Source organism: Lagenorhynchus albirostris, chromosome 14 (assembly GCF_949774975.1).
Source record: "Lagenorhynchus albirostris chromosome 14, mLagAlb1.1, whole genome shotgun sequence".
In the NCBI taxonomy this organism is placed as follows: Eukaryota; Metazoa; Chordata; class Mammalia; order Artiodactyla; family Delphinidae; genus Lagenorhynchus; species Lagenorhynchus albirostris.
The window spans coordinates 63,535,765-63,551,921 of record NC_083108.1 but is presented as its reverse complement, the minus strand read 5'-3'; the positions used below and the strand labels follow the sequence as shown (position 1 = coordinate 63,551,921).

Sequence of the window (16,157 nt, the reverse complement as noted above, 5' to 3'; positions counted from 1 at the left end):
GAAAGAAGCTTGAGAACAAGCCCAGAGCTGGTGAACAGCGTGTCCTTGTGGGCAGGAGTGAGTAGTTGGTGGTGTTGGGGCATCACACAGAGGTGGTGGGAGGTGGCTCAGGAGAGCCGAGAGGGTTCAAGTATTTGGTAGGTACGTGTATGTATGAGACCGGAGGGGAGGAGGCCGGTGACCAAGCTGGTGCTGAGTTAAGGTGCCAGGTTGTGCCTGGCAGCAGTGCTGGAAACTTAGTGAGGAGGTGACAGAGTGAGATCCATTTGGTACTGGGGCATGAATGGCCAATCCAAGTACTAAAGGAGCACATCCGGATTTTGCTGATTGGCGAGTGAGGGGCATGTGGGATCTTTCTGTGTTCATTTTAAAATAGTATACTGATCACATTATATGCCTCTGGGAGTGTGTGTGTTTTTTTCAGTCTTACTGTAATAGTGTGGAAGGAATTATGCAAATTCGTAACTAAATATTTACTCTCTGCAACATTTACTCTGTGAAACCCAGCTCTGATTTAACCTAATATGGACACTGTTTGTCTTATGATTTCAGAGACATTCCATAAGTGGACCAATCTCTACATCTAAACCCCTGACAGCCCTGTCAGATAAGAGACCAAACTATGGGGAAATTCCTGTTCAAGGTACATCTCGTGTGCAGTATTTCACTTTTGTTGTTAATTTTTTTATTCATCTGACTTTTGGGGCTAACTAACTTGTTTTTCTTTTATTCTTGACAATATTTCTACCAGTCTGATATACATCTTTATCACAGGTTTACTAATAACACGTCTTAATTACAGATGAGGAGACTGTTTGTTAATAGATGCATCTTGGAAGATGACTTCATAGTGTCACGAGGGTGACAGGGAGTCCACACTGTTGCCAGGCCCTGTTTTTACAGCTCTTCGTGGGGCGTGTATAGTTATCCCCATTTTATAGATGCGAAAAATGAGGCTTCAAACAGTTAAATAACTCATAAACACAGGTTGACATTTAAGTTAAGGAACAGTAGACCCGGACAGCCTGGCTCCAGAGCCCATTCCTTTGGTCTTTGTGCTCTGCGTCACTTGTGAAAGAAAAGCCTCGGATAGCTGGGGTTCAGCGAGTGCCATTTCCACGCGGCTCTTTATGGCGGCCCCAGCACCCGAGCCCAAGGCTTCTGCCTTTTGAGGTCAGGGGTCCTTCTCCCCCACTGCCTCCCTACGTGTGGTGCTGAAGTGCTTTGGAAAAACGGTTTTGGGCATTAGACCAGGTGCTGGGAAAGACACACTTGGTTGGGGTGGGTGTGGAGACGCCCGGCAGGTGTGACACCTTCTGGAGCCCAGGCCCCTCCTGGCTGGGCAGGCTGGGCCCCTCCTGCGCTCCTGGTGTGGGAGTCAGGCTCTGGGGCTGAGACTGTGCAGTTTGGATGGGTGTGGGGGAGAGAGAAGCAGAGGACTGGCTCTGTGGGCTCCGGGGGGCTGCCAGGCATGGGGTTCAGTGGGCAGTTTGCGTACAAGGGGGATGGTGGAGCCCAGGACAGTGCTGTTGCCACTGCCCCTGCAGACTTGCCTTCCATCCCGGCTTCAGCTTCTGGTTCCTGTGTTAGCTGTGGCCTGAGCTCTTTTCTCCCCTCGGAAGGTCCTCCTGCTAAGGGAACAAGTGTGGATGGTTTAAAGTCTCCCTTTACATCTGTGCTGAGTTCCCACCCTGGTCCCCAGATGGACCCGGGGATTGTGTGTGTGGTCACGGGTCCTGCTGCTGACCTCTTGGATGCTGTTTCCTTGTGTAAGTCGGGGTCATCGTGAACATCTAGCTCAGGGCCTTGGCTCCCTCTCCCAAGGCTCTCTTACCCCTGTGGTCAGCTTTGTACCCTCTCCTGTCCACCCGAGCTGCTGTGGTCCACGGTGTCAGTGGCTGTGGGCAGCATCTGGCCGTGTTGAGCCCGCCCACCCCTGGATGTTCTTTCTGGTGTCCTTCACGCCCACTCTGCATCTCCTCCTCTGTCTCCTGTGCTCAGTCCTCCTGCCTGGCCTGTGAGGGGTGCTGTGCCCAGGGCCTCTCTCTCCTGTCTGTACTCACTCTGTTACTGCGTCCGAAGGGGGCTTCTCCCCTTTCAAGGCTACCTTCCCCACTCATCTTGATTGGCCCACAGCAGCACAAGGTTTACTGGGGAAACCTTGCCAGCACCAGTGGTGTTTCTCAAACTTACCTGTTGATAAGATTTACCTGAGTCATTTGGTAAAATGTGGAATCTGGGGCCTCGTCTCAGATCTGCTGACATGGACTCTCCAGGAAGGGAGCTTGGAAACTTCATTTTCACAAGCACCCCAAGTGATTCTTAGGAAGGGACAAGTTTGGGAAACTGGGCAGAGATTACCATTTAGTTTTGCTCTTAGCCTGGCTTTATAGGTGGAAAGTGGGTGTGGAAGGTCTGCGGGCCAAGGTTATTGAAGACACAGACAAAATGTGTTAGGTGTCTCTGAGGCTTTGCCGAGTTAAACCTCTTTTTGGCTCTCTTCTTTTTATTACTGGTAATGGTCATATGATAACACCATTGGGCACATTGTGTGTGCAGTCTGCCTGCAAGTGCCGGCCACATTCTCCACTTCTGTCTGTTTTGGTGCCTTAACTGGGCTTAGTTGAAACTGCAAATACAAGAGAGAGGGAAATATACTTGGGTGAATTTGTATCTGAGAATTTGTTGATAGTGTAACCTTTTATCTTAAACAGTCACTAGGGAAAGAAACCACTTACAAAACTAAGAATAGCCAAATGATTCTAGGTCATAAAAAACCACCGTGGTTCTCCATGCCAGTTAAGAGAGTAGTTCTGAGCTCTGCTGGAGGTGCTTTTCTCCCCTGATTGTCTCTTCTGTCCTGGCCGAAGTCACACAACACAGCCTGTGATTTTCAGGTTGAAAATTTCAATAGCTTCATTCCTGAAAACTTGAAAAGTGCTGCCTCTTGTTCTACTATACTTAAATTGGATAATTTGTTGGTTTTTCCAGTTAAGTATTTTATAAAAGGTGTGGGTTTTTTTCTGTTTTTCATCATGCTTGTATGTCAGTTGCAGGAAAATGTTTTAGACCAGAGATCTTATTATAAATGGACTAATCAAATGCTCTTTTGTTGGTATTATTGGCAGTTGAATTCTGTGGTCTGGGTCATGACAGGTGAATCTTTGTAGATAAGATATGAGTTGGTGTTTGTAGCCTAAGCAGGTACATGGATACAGGCAGTTGGGAGGGTCTTCACTGTCCCCACTGTCCCCTTGCACAGTGATCTTAGAAGGCCCAGTGCAAGCAGAGACCTCGGCTGGGCGATGCAGATGGTTAGGGAGCCTGGGGTTGCCCAGCGTCAGTGGGACCTGAGTGTGGTGTTGGTGTCATCAGCTCAGATGTACAAGGATCCGAGAAAGCTGATTAGTCCAAGGATAGTCATGTTCTGTAAAGAGATTCTTGCTGTGATCATCTGTCTAAATTGTGTTGAGGATAGAGATGTAAACCTTTTTAAAAATTCATTATTTTGAAAAAATTGATTTATGGTGAAGGTACATGTAATGAATGTGATACAAAGTTAGGAGGTTTTACTAGAAAGCCAAATCTTTGTTTTAAATTAAAATAAAAAGAACCTTTTATTTAAAAGTTTCACAGCAATTTGCATTCTCCAAAGGGTAGATCTAAGTCAGATTCTGGCCCAGCCCTAGATCCAGCCCTAGCTGGGAAATTTCGAGGAGAAATTCAGATAGAAATCCTACCCTCCTGTATTTACAACCTAATGGGTATCTGTTCACTTCCAAAGGTCTTTCCTTCCCTGTAGTTCTCAGTATTTGTCTTGATAAACCAAACCATCTAGGCTCCCATATTTTCTCCATATTATTATGTAAAATTTCAAGCATACAGAAAAGTGGAAAGAAGTCACGTATCCGCATCTCACTACCTCGATTCTATGGCACTTTGCTATATTCGCTTTATCACATATTTATCCATCCTTCTATCTTTCCTTCAGTTCATCTTTTTTAAATGTGTTTCAAGGTAAGTTGCAGTCAGTACCTTGTTGCAATAAGCATGCATTGCACTATTTGTTTAAGGTGTTCTGTCTGTCTCTCAACTCTTTGTTTTGAGATAAGTTTAGACTTGCAGAAGAGTTACAGAAGTATTGGACTTCTCTTAAATCCTTCACGCACGGACTTCCCTGGCGGTCCAGTGGTTAAGACTCCACACTTCCATTGCAGGGGGCACAGGTTCGATCCCTGGTCAGGGAACTAAGATCCCACAAGCCACAGGCCAAAAAAAAAAAAAAAAAAATCCTTCACCCAGCTTCCCTTATGTGGACAAACTACATAACCATAGAACAGTTATCAAAAGTAGGAAAGCAAGGGCTTCCCTGGTGGCGCAGTGGTTGAGAGTCCGCCTGCCGATGCAGGGGACATGGGTTCATGCCCCGGTCCGGGAAGATCCCACATGCCGCGGAGCGGCTGGGCCCGTGAGCCATGGCCGCTGAGCCTGCGTGTCCGGAGCCTGTGCTCCGCAATGGGAGAGGCCACAACAGTGAGACGCCCGTGTACAGCAAAAAAAAAAAAAAAAAGTAGGAAAGCAATATCGTGGAAATGTTATTAACTGAAGTGCAGTCTCTGAATCTCACCGACTGTTCCACTGCTGTCCCTTTTCTGTTCCAGGATCAAACACAGGACCCCAGTTTGCACTGAGTTGTCTTACCTCCTTGAGTCTCCACCGTTCTGCAGCAGCTTGTCCCTCTCCCTGTCTTTTAGAACCTTGACACTTTAAAGAGTACTGGTCAGTTATTTTTTAGAATGTCTCTCAAGATGGGCTTGTCTGATGTTTTCTCCTGCTTAGGCTGAGGTTACGTACTGCTGGGAAGGGCAGCACAAGGTGATGTGCCTGTCTACGTGCATCACGTCAGGGGCACGTGATGTTGATGTGTCCTGTTACTGGTGACGTGACCTGGATCACTTGGTTGAAGCGGTTGTCTGCTACTGAATAATAAATATCCTATTCCTGCTTAAACTTCCTCTCACTGATTTTAGCATCTGTTTGTGCATTTTGCCTGCAGCAGTTAGTACTGTGCTCTAGCGGTGATTTTCTGTTTCCTCATTCTTCCTGTAAGGAATCATTTGTGTTATATTATTGTACTTATTGTTATATTTATAGCCCTTATTTGTATTAGTATGGACTCGTGGATATTTATTTTATTCTTTGGGTTAGTCTATTACTATTATTTATTTTGCTGCTCATGTTATTCCAACGTTGATCATTGGGAGCTCTTTTCATCCCCCACCCCACCAAAGTGCCAAAGCACTTTCTTTCTTTGGGGCACCACAGATGATCCAGGCTTGTTTTTTCCCCTGCACTAGCTGTGGAATCAGTAGTATTTAGAAAACAAGATCTGGGTGCGAGGCGTACCCACTACTACTGAGGTTTCACCTCCTCCAGCTCCTCTCTGGACAGAGCCAGGAAGACTGTATGTATGTGCACCAGCCCATACGTACACACGTGATGATTATTTCTCTATCAAAAATCATGAGTTTATACATGTACAGTAGTTTCAAAATTGCTAAACCGTACCCTGTGAGAAGCAAATGTACCAGAGCGCAGTGTTTGTGTACAGTTCTTTTTTTTTTTTTTTGCGGTACGCAGGCCTCTCACTGTTGTGGCCTCTCCCGTTGCGGAGCGCAGGCTCCGGACGCGCAGGCTCAGCGGCCATGGCTCACGGGCCCAGCTGCTCCGCGGCATGTGGGATCTTCCCGGACCGGGGCACGAACCCGTGTCCCCTGCATCGGCAGGCAGACTCTCAACCACCGCGCCACCAGGGAAACCCTGTACAGTTCTTTTTGTGTTTAGCCTGAGAGTCTCCACTCGAAACAACATTCTTCTCACAGTTACTTAGGTCAGCTCCTTTTTTCACCTCTCTCTCATTGTGGTTAGGTCATGCTTTTGTAATACAGTTAGATTAGTTTTATCACAGTTTGCATTTCATTCCCCCCCACCCACAATTCCGGTTGATTTTTTTTTTAAGTATATGCATAAAATTCATTCTCTGTTTGCTGCATTGTAGGATGTTTGGCAGCATCCCTGGCTTCTACCCACTAGCTGGTAAGGTCCTAGTAGCACCCTACTCCCCTAGTTGTGACAACCAAAAATGCCTCAAGACCTTGGTATGTTGGCAAAACGGCCCCAGTTGAGAACCAGAGATGTGGTTCTCACAGTTTTATTTGTCTAATTTCAGCAGAGAGGTGGAAACTATAAGTGAAAATCAAATAGGAAATTGTAACTGTTGCATGTTGTCTGCTATTTCCACCAAGGCTTTAACATAATTAATCATAGTTATTTTAAATGACCTGTCAGATAGTTGCGGCATCTGTGCCATGTCCAAGTCTGGTTTATTGATTACTTGCTGTCTTGATGCAGTGAGCTGGATGTATTGTTTTTTCTTGCTTTTTGTATATTTTATAATTGTTGAAAGCTGGGAATCTTGTGTAGGACAGCAGTTTTATGCCTTGACATGGGCACCTCTTTCCTTCTAGGTGTTTAATGTCAGAGTTTGAGTTAATCTGCTCAGGAGCTGGGCTGGGTTTGAGTTTTGTTGTTGCTGTGATGTCCTCAGTGCACAGCATGCTTCCAGTTGCTCTGGTGATACTTTGTGTTTAGAGTGGGGCGGGTGCTCCAGAGGATTTTTCTGTGTCTGCCCTAATTTCAGCTTTAGGCTGTCTTTTGCATTGCGTCTCAGGAAGGGCATGTCTCATACTGTCTCAGCAGTTTCAGCTGAGATTTCCTATTCATTTGTTGAGAACATATTTTCCTTTATAACGTTGAACATATTTGCAGTAGCTGCTTTAAATGCTTTTCTGCTAATTCCAACATATAAGTCATCTTTGGGTGGGTTTCCATTTCTTTTTTGAGTATGAGTCACTTTTTCTTTTTCTTTGTATGTCTAGTAATTTTGGATTGTATTCTGGGCAGTGTGAATCACACATTGTAGAGATTCTGAATTCTGTCTTGTTCCTCTGCAGAAAATTGGTTTTTGTTAGCAAGCAGTTAACTTGGTTCACCTCAAACTCTAACCTCTTTCCTTCAGTTGAAATAACTGTTCAGCTATTTTTCCTTAATTCAACTCCTTGGAATCTGAGTGCTTGTGGATTTCAGAGGTCAGTGGGATATGAGCAGAGTTTATATACAAAATTTGTGATTCTTTCCTTTCTGGTATTTCCCCAACCCCCTTGCTTTCCAGCAGCTTTGGTTGTCCTGAGGTATCTCCTCTGCTTCTTTGAGGCAATGATAAGACCCTGGGTTTTCTACCAAATTTCAGCTGCCCTGTATGGCCTCAGGTGGGGCCTACACTCACACCTATAGTCATAAAACTAGGAAACTCACCCAGTGCCAGTTCCTTCCAAATGCAGATTTCTTTCATTTTCTGCCTGCTTTTAGTTTCTCTTCAGTGCTTTTAAGTAGTTGATGCTTGTATGTTTTCAAGATGTAACAGTTATTTTCAGCAGGAACATTAGTGTGTTTGGAACTACTCCTCAATGAGCAGAAGTTGGGTATTTAGGCTCCTATTTTTATTTTTTTTAAGAGTCTTTTTTTTTTTTTAATTTTTTATTGGCCACACCACGCAGCTTGCAGGATCTTAGTTCCCCGACCGGGGGTCAAACCCATGCACCTTGTGGTGGAAGCTCAGAGTCCTAACCACTGGACCGCCAGGGAAATCCTTAGGCTCCTATTTTTATTTTTTTAAATTTATTTATTTATAAAAGATTTTTTGATGTGGACCATTTTTAAAGTCTTTATTTGTTACAATATTGCTTCCGTTTTATGCTTTGGTTTTTTGGCCCCGAGACATGTGGAATCTTAGCTCCCCAACCAGGGATCAAACCTGCACTCCACATCTTTCCCTGGATATCTTATCGGGTCCTCAAATTGCATGTGTCCTCATCTCTTTCCCTCCCAGAATCCTCTTCTTCTCTCTTATCTCTGTATGTGGAACCTCCTTTCTATCTCCACCATTTCCAGGTGGTCAGCAAGTCTGTTGATTCTGCCTCATTGAAGAGCCCTTGAATCTGTGTACTTCTCCCATCTCCCCTGGTACCACCTGGGTCCAGGCTCTCTGCTCTCTGCTCTGGGTATAACTCATCACCCTGCATGCACTGTTGCCCTCCCACCCCCTGCAGCTGGAAGGATGTCCACCCGAGACACCATCACTGGCTCCATGTTGCCAGTGGGTGAAGGCCACACTCTTCAGCCTGGCCTGCTTTGGCCTTCCAGCCTCGCCAGCCCTCACAGCACTGCTGTCCTAGATTTCCTTTGGTGTCTGCTGAACACTGTGCTGGGAACACGCTCTCCTTTGCCTGTATAAAAGCTATTAATTATCCTTCTAGTCTTAACTGAGATGTCGTTTCCCGAGGAGGCCTTTCCGGACCTCCTCTCAAGAGCAGGTCACGTCCCCTGCTGTGTTCCCAGAGCCCCTTGTACTGCTTCTTTCCTGCATCCCTCACGCGCAGAGATTTTTTAAATGTCTGGCTTCCGCTGTAGACTCTGAGTTCCAGGAGGGCAAGTTGCTGCCTTCTTTCCTCCTTTCTGTGACCTTTGCATCATGCCCAGTGCCTGGCAAGTCATGGACACCCAAGTGGTTTTTGTTTAATGAATGGATTAAAGACAAGAATAGCTCCATATGGCAATAGAGTAGACCTGATTACTGTAACGTCAGCTCTTTTCTGCCTGCCACATCTGATTGTGACACACTAATCTTATTTCCCAAAGAGGGATTCTCCGGCAGTTTGACGTGAAGCTGTAATCTAGCCGCTGCTGCAGCAGCAGAGGGGCCTGTGCTCGTTCCGTGGCTGGTGTCGCAAGCAGCAGTGAGAACACCACCCGGAGCGGCAGGCAGCGCTGTGCCCATTGGAAGGTGCCTCCGAACAGTGCCTTTTTGTACCTTCTCAGAAGGGCAGCGTTGGCCTGTGCCAGGGACTGTCTACTGAGTTGAGACGGATTTGGATCCTTAAACATGTAGTGAGAGCAGGCTGCACTGGGTAGGCGGCAGGTCTGTGCACCGTGCCTCAGTCGCGCACCTTCCATGTGCCCAGTGGCAGAGATGGAGATGGGGTGCCTCCCGCTTGCTCTCGGCTGGCACCCTCCTTGTTCTGACCCGTGTGTCTCTATAATCTGTCCTCACTTTCCTCATGTGCTGTGTTCTTTGGGAGATGAAGGCTTCAGGGGCATGACCAGTCTCGTAACTGTGAAGTGGACATTTGGACTAAATTTAAAATATTGACTCCTATTTCCTACTCTTGCCATGTTCCACGAACTTTGCTTTGTCTGTCAGTCTTTGTGCATAATGTGCTCTTCCTGTGAAGACAAGTGCAAGCACCACAGAGTTCAGAATTTTGACCGATGCTTGCTGGTGGGCTTTGCACCGAGGCTTTGTTGGTTCAGGATAAGAAAGGCGTAGTGGCTGTGGGCTGTGTGAGTCCTGTCTTCTGGATCCTCCCTCCAGAGTGCTGTGAGATCACAACCACATAGTCCTCACACGCTTAGAAAACACATTTGGCAAGAAAGATGTGCTCTCCTTGAAAGATACTGTGATAGGCCATTACTTTTGACATCATGATATTCTGAGAGGGAGTAGTTTTTAAATTGTTAATTCTTAAAATGAAGTGCTGATGGGGCTGTTTGACTGGTGTCTGGTTGATCCCGCCTTTCCCCGTCCAGTGTGTTTGTTCTCAGACAGGACTAACTGTCTTCACTTAGCCCAGCCCCATCACATGTCCCTGACACACCGGACCAGGCGGGACACATCCAGCCTTCCTTGCTTGTTGTCCTGGCCTGGTGACAGCCTCGCTGGGCTTGTCACCGAGGTCAGAGGCGGGCCAGCCTGTGTCTGGGGCACCCATTGTGGGGAGCAGGTGCTGAGGAAGGGGTGTCAGACTGGGCCCAAAGGCTGGTGAATTTGGCCAGGCTGAGGGGGCAAGGGAACCAGTGTGCCAGGGCTCGGGGAACTTCAGAGACTCCAACCCAGCCTGTGTTCAGCGAGAACAGGCGGAGCTGTGCCCTTGACGGGGAAGCAGGATCTGGTTGTGTTCCTCCTGAGGGTCCTCGCTGCCCTCAGACTGAAGTCCACATGCCAGGCAGTGAGGCTCTTGTCAGTTAGCCACATCCCCGCTTTAGAGCTATCCCCCTGCTGCCCTCTCTGTTCCCCCCCTGCCCTGTGGTTCAGCCATGCTGGGATTTATTGTCCTCTTAACTTGAATGTCCTTCTACCTCTGCTCTGAATGTCATCTGGCTGAATACTGTTCCCCAGCCCTGTTCTCCATTAGTGAAGCCAGCCGTCTGACAGACTAATTCATGTCATTATGCTGCTGAAGGCTTCCTGATGCCTGAAGTCGAAGCAAATGGCTTTTACCTCTGTGGCTTGATAGATCTTTTTATTTATTTATTTATTTGGTTGGTTGAACCGGGTCTTAGTTGCAGCTTGCCGGCTCCTTAGTTGTGAACTCTTAGTTGCGGCATGCAAGTGGGATCTAGTTCCCGGGCCAAGGATCGAACCTGGGCCCCTTGCATTGGGAGCGCAGAGTCTTAACCACTGTGCCACCAGGGAAATCCCTCTTTGTGGCTTGATAGTGCTTTATCATTCTCTTATTCCAGTTTCCATCCTGACTTGTCTCTGGTTGTAGACACGTATGGCTCCTCCACTAACTGTAGGCACACAGGGCAAGGCTTTGATTTAGTTTGTACTTTTAGACCTAGATGCAGTGGGGGATCTTGGAATTTTGGTTGAATTGCATCAGAGGTAAGTAGCAGTCGGTGGTTTAGAAGTGTTCATCTGTGTTGCATGTCTCATCCCTAGAAATAAAAGTTGAATGAGATGTTTTCCCTTGGTCCTTGTCTATGGGAGTTGTTTTGTATAGGGGACTCTGTGGGGAGCCGTTGAGGTGCCCTGGATGGGAAGGAGGGACAGACGAGCCTCAGGGGCAAAGGGAGCAAAACTCACCTTCCTGCTGCCTTTGCCTCTTGAAATTCAGGGTCAGGTCTCTTTACTGTGACACTTTCCACCCTGTGCAGAGCATCTACTAAGAACATCTTCAACCAGCCGACCTGCTTCTCTGCCGAGAGTACCTGCCATGGAAAGTGCCAAGACCATCTCAGGTAATACTTTTTATCTGAAATTTCTTTTAAAAAGATTCTTCCAGAAGTTTTAGTGATGGTACCGAGTACTTTCTCTTTAGGTTTATTTAACCTTACTTGCCTCTTTAGTTGATTGTTTTTCACTCTGAATTTCCCCTATTGTATCTTACACATTTCATAGAAATCACATTTCGTGGCCCTGATTTCAAAAGTAAAAAATAAAAGCTAGATAGTTCCATTCACTTGACAAGTATTCATTAAGTGCCTAGAGTGGGTTAGAAGATATACTGAAAATATAGGTTCATACAAAGTTGGGTAGCTGTGAAAGGTTAAAATATTTATCACAAGATGTGTCATGACTGTTTTTGAAGGGTTATTTCAGAGCACACCAAAAATTCTCCAGAAGCCAGATTTTTCCAGTGTTATAGCCATTTTACAATGATGAATTTGATGGGCTTACTTTTTCGGTCTCCTAGAGCTAACTCTTCAGTTTATCAGTGTTCATATTATTTTCCCCTTGTGGCCTTTTTTTAACCCTTAATAGCTCAACTAGAAATTGGACCAGGAAAGGAGAGATTCCTATAACCCTGCCTCCTATGGTTAATGTCCCACTTGTATGTGGATTTAAGTTAGTACAGTTTTTGTACATCTTAGCTGGGTCTTTAAATCAGTGGGAAGTCCAGCCAAAATCACCACCCCCAAAGCCCAGATCCAGAGCCTTTTCCTGTAACAGAGTTCTTCTGATTCTTCTCAGTCTGTTTCCTCTGTTTGATATAAAATTATCAAAGGTGTTCTCATCCAATTACCTAGCATACCACTTAAAAGAAACTGCCGATTTAAGGCATACAGAGATCTGACATTGAAAGGAAAAGGCAGAATAATTATAAAATTATGTCAAATATGCAAGTGGATCATTCTGATAAGATCTTGTAATAGGAGAAAGCATGTCTCCTCTCGATCTTTAAACACACCTCTTAGCTTTTGCCGAGTTATAGTCTGCTGTGGCCATCCTAAAATCATCAGGAGAAGTTTAGCCAATGAAAGAGTGCAGTTCCAGTCATCCGGGGGAAATTACTGGTGTTTGGCATGATTGCATTACAGCCAGCCCGGGATGATGCAGTAATGCCTCCCTCGCTTCCAGCATCATCTGAGGTGAGAGACTCTGAGGTCAGGAGCCTAGTCTCGCATCTCACGTCATCGTGGCCAGAAAGCCGCTTCTGTTGTGGCTCCGTTTTCAAGGGCTGCAATGGCTGCTTCCACCTCCCAGTTCTCAGGACTTTCGTAATTCCAACAAGGCGTAGTGCCTTACGCTTTCAAAATAGGACTTTCCTGATTGTTCTTATCTCTCGGTAGTTGACTTGACACGACACCTTTTGCTTTTCTGTTTTGTTGATTCATGTTTTTTAAAACATGGCTTGGGACTTCCCTGGTGGCGCAATGGTTAAGAATCTGCCTGCTAATGCAGGGGACATGGGTTCGATCCCTGTTCCGGGAAGATCCCACATGCCGTGGAGCAACTAAGCCCATGCGCCTCAACTACTGAAGCCCGCATGCCTAGAGCCCTTGCTCTGCAACAAGAGAAGCCGTTGCAATGAGAAGCCCGTGCACCACAACAAAGAGTAGTCCCCGCTCACCACAACTAGAGAGAGCCCACGCGCAGCAATGAAGACCCAAGGCAGCCAAAAAAAAAAAAAAAATCTTGACCCAGAATTAAGTGTGGCCCTGTAACAAAGCATCTTTCCTTTCTGTCTCTTCAGCAGTGTTTTTGGCCACGTTCAGAAGGGTTGTGTTGATTTTGGTTGAGACTGAATGTTGCTTTAGTTAGCCTTTGGCTTTGGTCATGTTTGTAGTTGAACGCAGGTTTGCGGGGGACTCACTGTGGGCCAGGTGGGTGCTTTGAGTGTTAAGGGTGGATGAGACACACTCCTTGCCTTCAGGGAATATGGGCTTCTGTGCATATTTCAACAACTGTACCTTTTTCACAGTTTTTTTTGTTTTGTTTGTTTTAATTTATTTTTATTTTTGGCTGTGTTGGGTCTTGGTTTCTGTGCGAGGGCTTTCTCTAGTTGTGGCAAGCGGGGCCCACTCTTCATTGCGGTGCACGGGCCTCTCACTATCGCGGCCTCTCTTGTTGCGGAGCACAGGCTCCAGATGCGTAGGCTCAGTAGTGGCTCACAGGCCTAGTTGCTCCGCGGCATGTGGGATCTTCCCAGACCAGGGCTCGAACGCGTGTCCTCTGCATTGGCAGGCAGATTCTCAACCACTGCACCACCAGAGAAGCCCCCTACAGTTTTCTAAAATGGCAAAAAAAAAAATCCTTTCAAGTTATCAGTAAGTTAAAGAGAATGTTAGTTTTTCCTCCTGTATGATAATTTCTGCTCTTTTGGGGACCTGCTGAAGAAAATGTCTCAAGAACTCAGCTTAAAATGTTTTTGCTATAAATTGCATAATGGCTGTTTCTTACACTCAGTGTCCAGACGAAGCAGTGAAGAGATGAAGCGAGATGTCTCTGCACCTGAGGGCGCGTCTCCTGCCTCGCTCATGGCCATTGGTGCCACGTCGCCACAGCTGTCCCTGTCCTCCTCCCCCACGGCCTCCGTGACCCCCACCACTCGAAGCCGGATAAGGTAGAGGACAGTAGTTAGTATTGGTGCATTTCATGCCTGCCGTTCCTGGCCTTTTGAAATTAAATGATCAGGTTATAAAGTAACGGCATTCGAGCACTGATGTATTTTCATTCTTTATGTGTTATTTAGTGTTTTCTGATCTAGTCTTCTATGCCTAGAATTGGGAAAGATGATATGAAAGTGAAAAAGTAAAGCAAAGTAAAAGAGATAATTATTTTCCCCAAGCAGCTGGTGTTTTTGTTTTTTGTGGGGTTTTTTGGTTTTGGTTTTTTCAAGTAGAGAACAGCTGAGTACAAAAGTAAGTTTAGTGAAAACGGGGTGTGGATGGAGTGTTGGGGAGGCTGGAAGAGGGGAACTCGAGCGAGGCCTTGAGGGTGGTGGACCGGGAGGAAGGTGAGCGTTACTGGCAGGGTCAGTGACTCCAGTGAGTGTGCAGGAAGGCTGAACACGAACTGAAGGAGGGATAGAAGTGGGTTTCAGAACTTTACCGTACACTGACTTACAAGTTTGAGTAAAAGTGGGATATTTGATGTCTCAAACTCAAATTATATGCTCACTTATAAAACCCAGCCTCTCGGGGACCGACCTCTTAGAAGAGTGGTCCCGTACTCAGTGCGGGTCAGGCAGGTCGGGTGCAGTGGAGAGTGCAGCTCATGCTGCCCTGGCCAAGCCCGGGGGAGCACTGTCCGCACCGGTGGGCAGGGCCCCCACTCTTCCTGGTGCCCCACTTAGAAGTTGTGAGCCTCCACAAGGTGTCTCCTGGCCTTAGCTTCCTTATCTTACAGTGAAGATGTTACAGGAGAGCACCCTCTGCTCTAGGAGGCTCTTTGCTGCAGCTTCTCATTGTGCCCATAGACTTTACTCGTCTTTGATGCTTTTTAAGCTGTTTCTATAACAAAATGGCCTGTGTGAACTAGAGGAAACCTTTCACAAGTGATTGTAGTAGTTTTATTTTGAGCATAATAGAGGTTTTTATTTTTCTTTTGGCTTGCCCTTTTGTTTTCATTCACATATCTCACCTTTATCTTCATTCTCATTTCCTGTGATCAGTGGTGTTATAACAAACTTCTTTGAACCCTTTAAATCAGGGCAGCAATCGGTGGGCAGGTACACGAACATAAAAGTATATTTCTTCAAGACAGCAGTCTAACTGCAAGTTGAAATATTTTCATATTTTACTTTTGGTTCTAAGTAAAAATTGGTGCTATTTCAGTGCACCTCTCACTTGGAAAAGCTTCAGTTCTACATGTGTGCTCTTTGATTTCCTACCATACTTTGTAGGATGAGTATGGACAGAATAATAGTAAGCCACCTGTAACATCATAACCTCTAGGACAGTTACTGGACTGTTAAGTGTATGGGTCGTAGGGCTAGAATCTCCACTTGTGCAGTCATCACTAAAAATTAGACCAGGCTTTTAAGAGTGTGCTGCTTGTCAAGGAACAGGTTGTTTTACAGAGTGCTCCTTGGTATTCTGTTCTGCTTCTAGAATAGTTTCTGGAAGGAAGGATTGGGTACTGGAGGAGTGGGTTGTATGCCTCCCCTGCTCCATCGCCAGGGTGATCACAAAACCTTTTTTGATTCAGTGTCTGGTCTGGGGCAGGATATTTATTCTGCCTCCAAGGCAGTTGACAGTGCCCTAAAGTACCCTCCATATAATTTTAAGAAATGAGTAAGGTATAGCCATTGATTTTCCCCCCCCAAGCTTCTGTAGTTGGTCTGTCCTGTAATAAACTGAAGTTCCTTGAGAGGCAGGGTCTCTGTGTTGCTCACTGCACCCTGCCCAGCACATGCACATGGCCTGGCACAGTGGTGCTGTGCCAAGAGAGGGTCCTTCCTTTCTTCCCTAAGTGAAAATGAGGAACCCAAGATGCAGTGGTGCTGAATCTTTGCCAGTTTCCGTGTGGGTAATGAGTAGAGCCCCCTAGAGATGGCAGAGCCCCCTACAGATGGCAGAGCCCCCTGATGGTGGTGGGTCTGTGGGACCCATAAAAACTGACAGGAAAAATCCAACGGGTGAAGATACATCTTGCCATTGGATGCCTCTGAGTGTGCGTTTGTTCTGTTCAAATGTTCTGTTGTGTTGAATTTCTGGTTTAGAAGGGTGCTCAAATAAGAAATATTTCAACTTGGGTTCCTTATTTTCACTTATCAGGGAAGAAAGGAAGGACCCTCTCTCGGCATTGGCGAGAGAATATGGAGGATCCAAGAGGAACGCCTTGCTGAAGTGGTGTCAGAAGAAAACCGAAGGCTATCAGGTAGCCCCGTGGTTCTTTTGTCCCAGGGGAGCAGCTGCCACGCCAGGTGTTGACGGCGCAGCTCACCTGAGCAGTGACGAGTCCTGCACTGGGTTCCAAGTCTACCCTGAACGTGGCAGAGTATCCCTTGGATGAAATAAGTTTCCTACCTTTC

General features: G+C 46.3%; 1 protein-coding gene across 3 annotated transcripts in view; it reads left to right on the top strand.

The window, feature by feature from the left end:
• Nucleotides 1–16,157, top strand: part of SPECC1L (sperm antigen with calponin homology and coiled-coil domains 1 like) — a 128,227-nt gene that overhangs the window by 68,905 nt on the left and 43,165 nt on the right. For all 3 annotated transcript variants that reach the window (XM_060120832.1, XM_060120830.1, XM_060120831.1), the window contains 4 exons: nt 553–643; nt 11,056–11,139; nt 13,589–13,745; nt 15,901–16,003. In XM_060120832.1, coding sequence (XP_059976815.1) covers nt 553–643; nt 11,056–11,139; nt 13,589–13,745; nt 15,901–16,003 — 435 coding nt within the window. The remainder of the gene's footprint in view (nt 1–552; nt 644–11,055; nt 11,140–13,588; nt 13,746–15,900; nt 16,004–16,157) is intronic.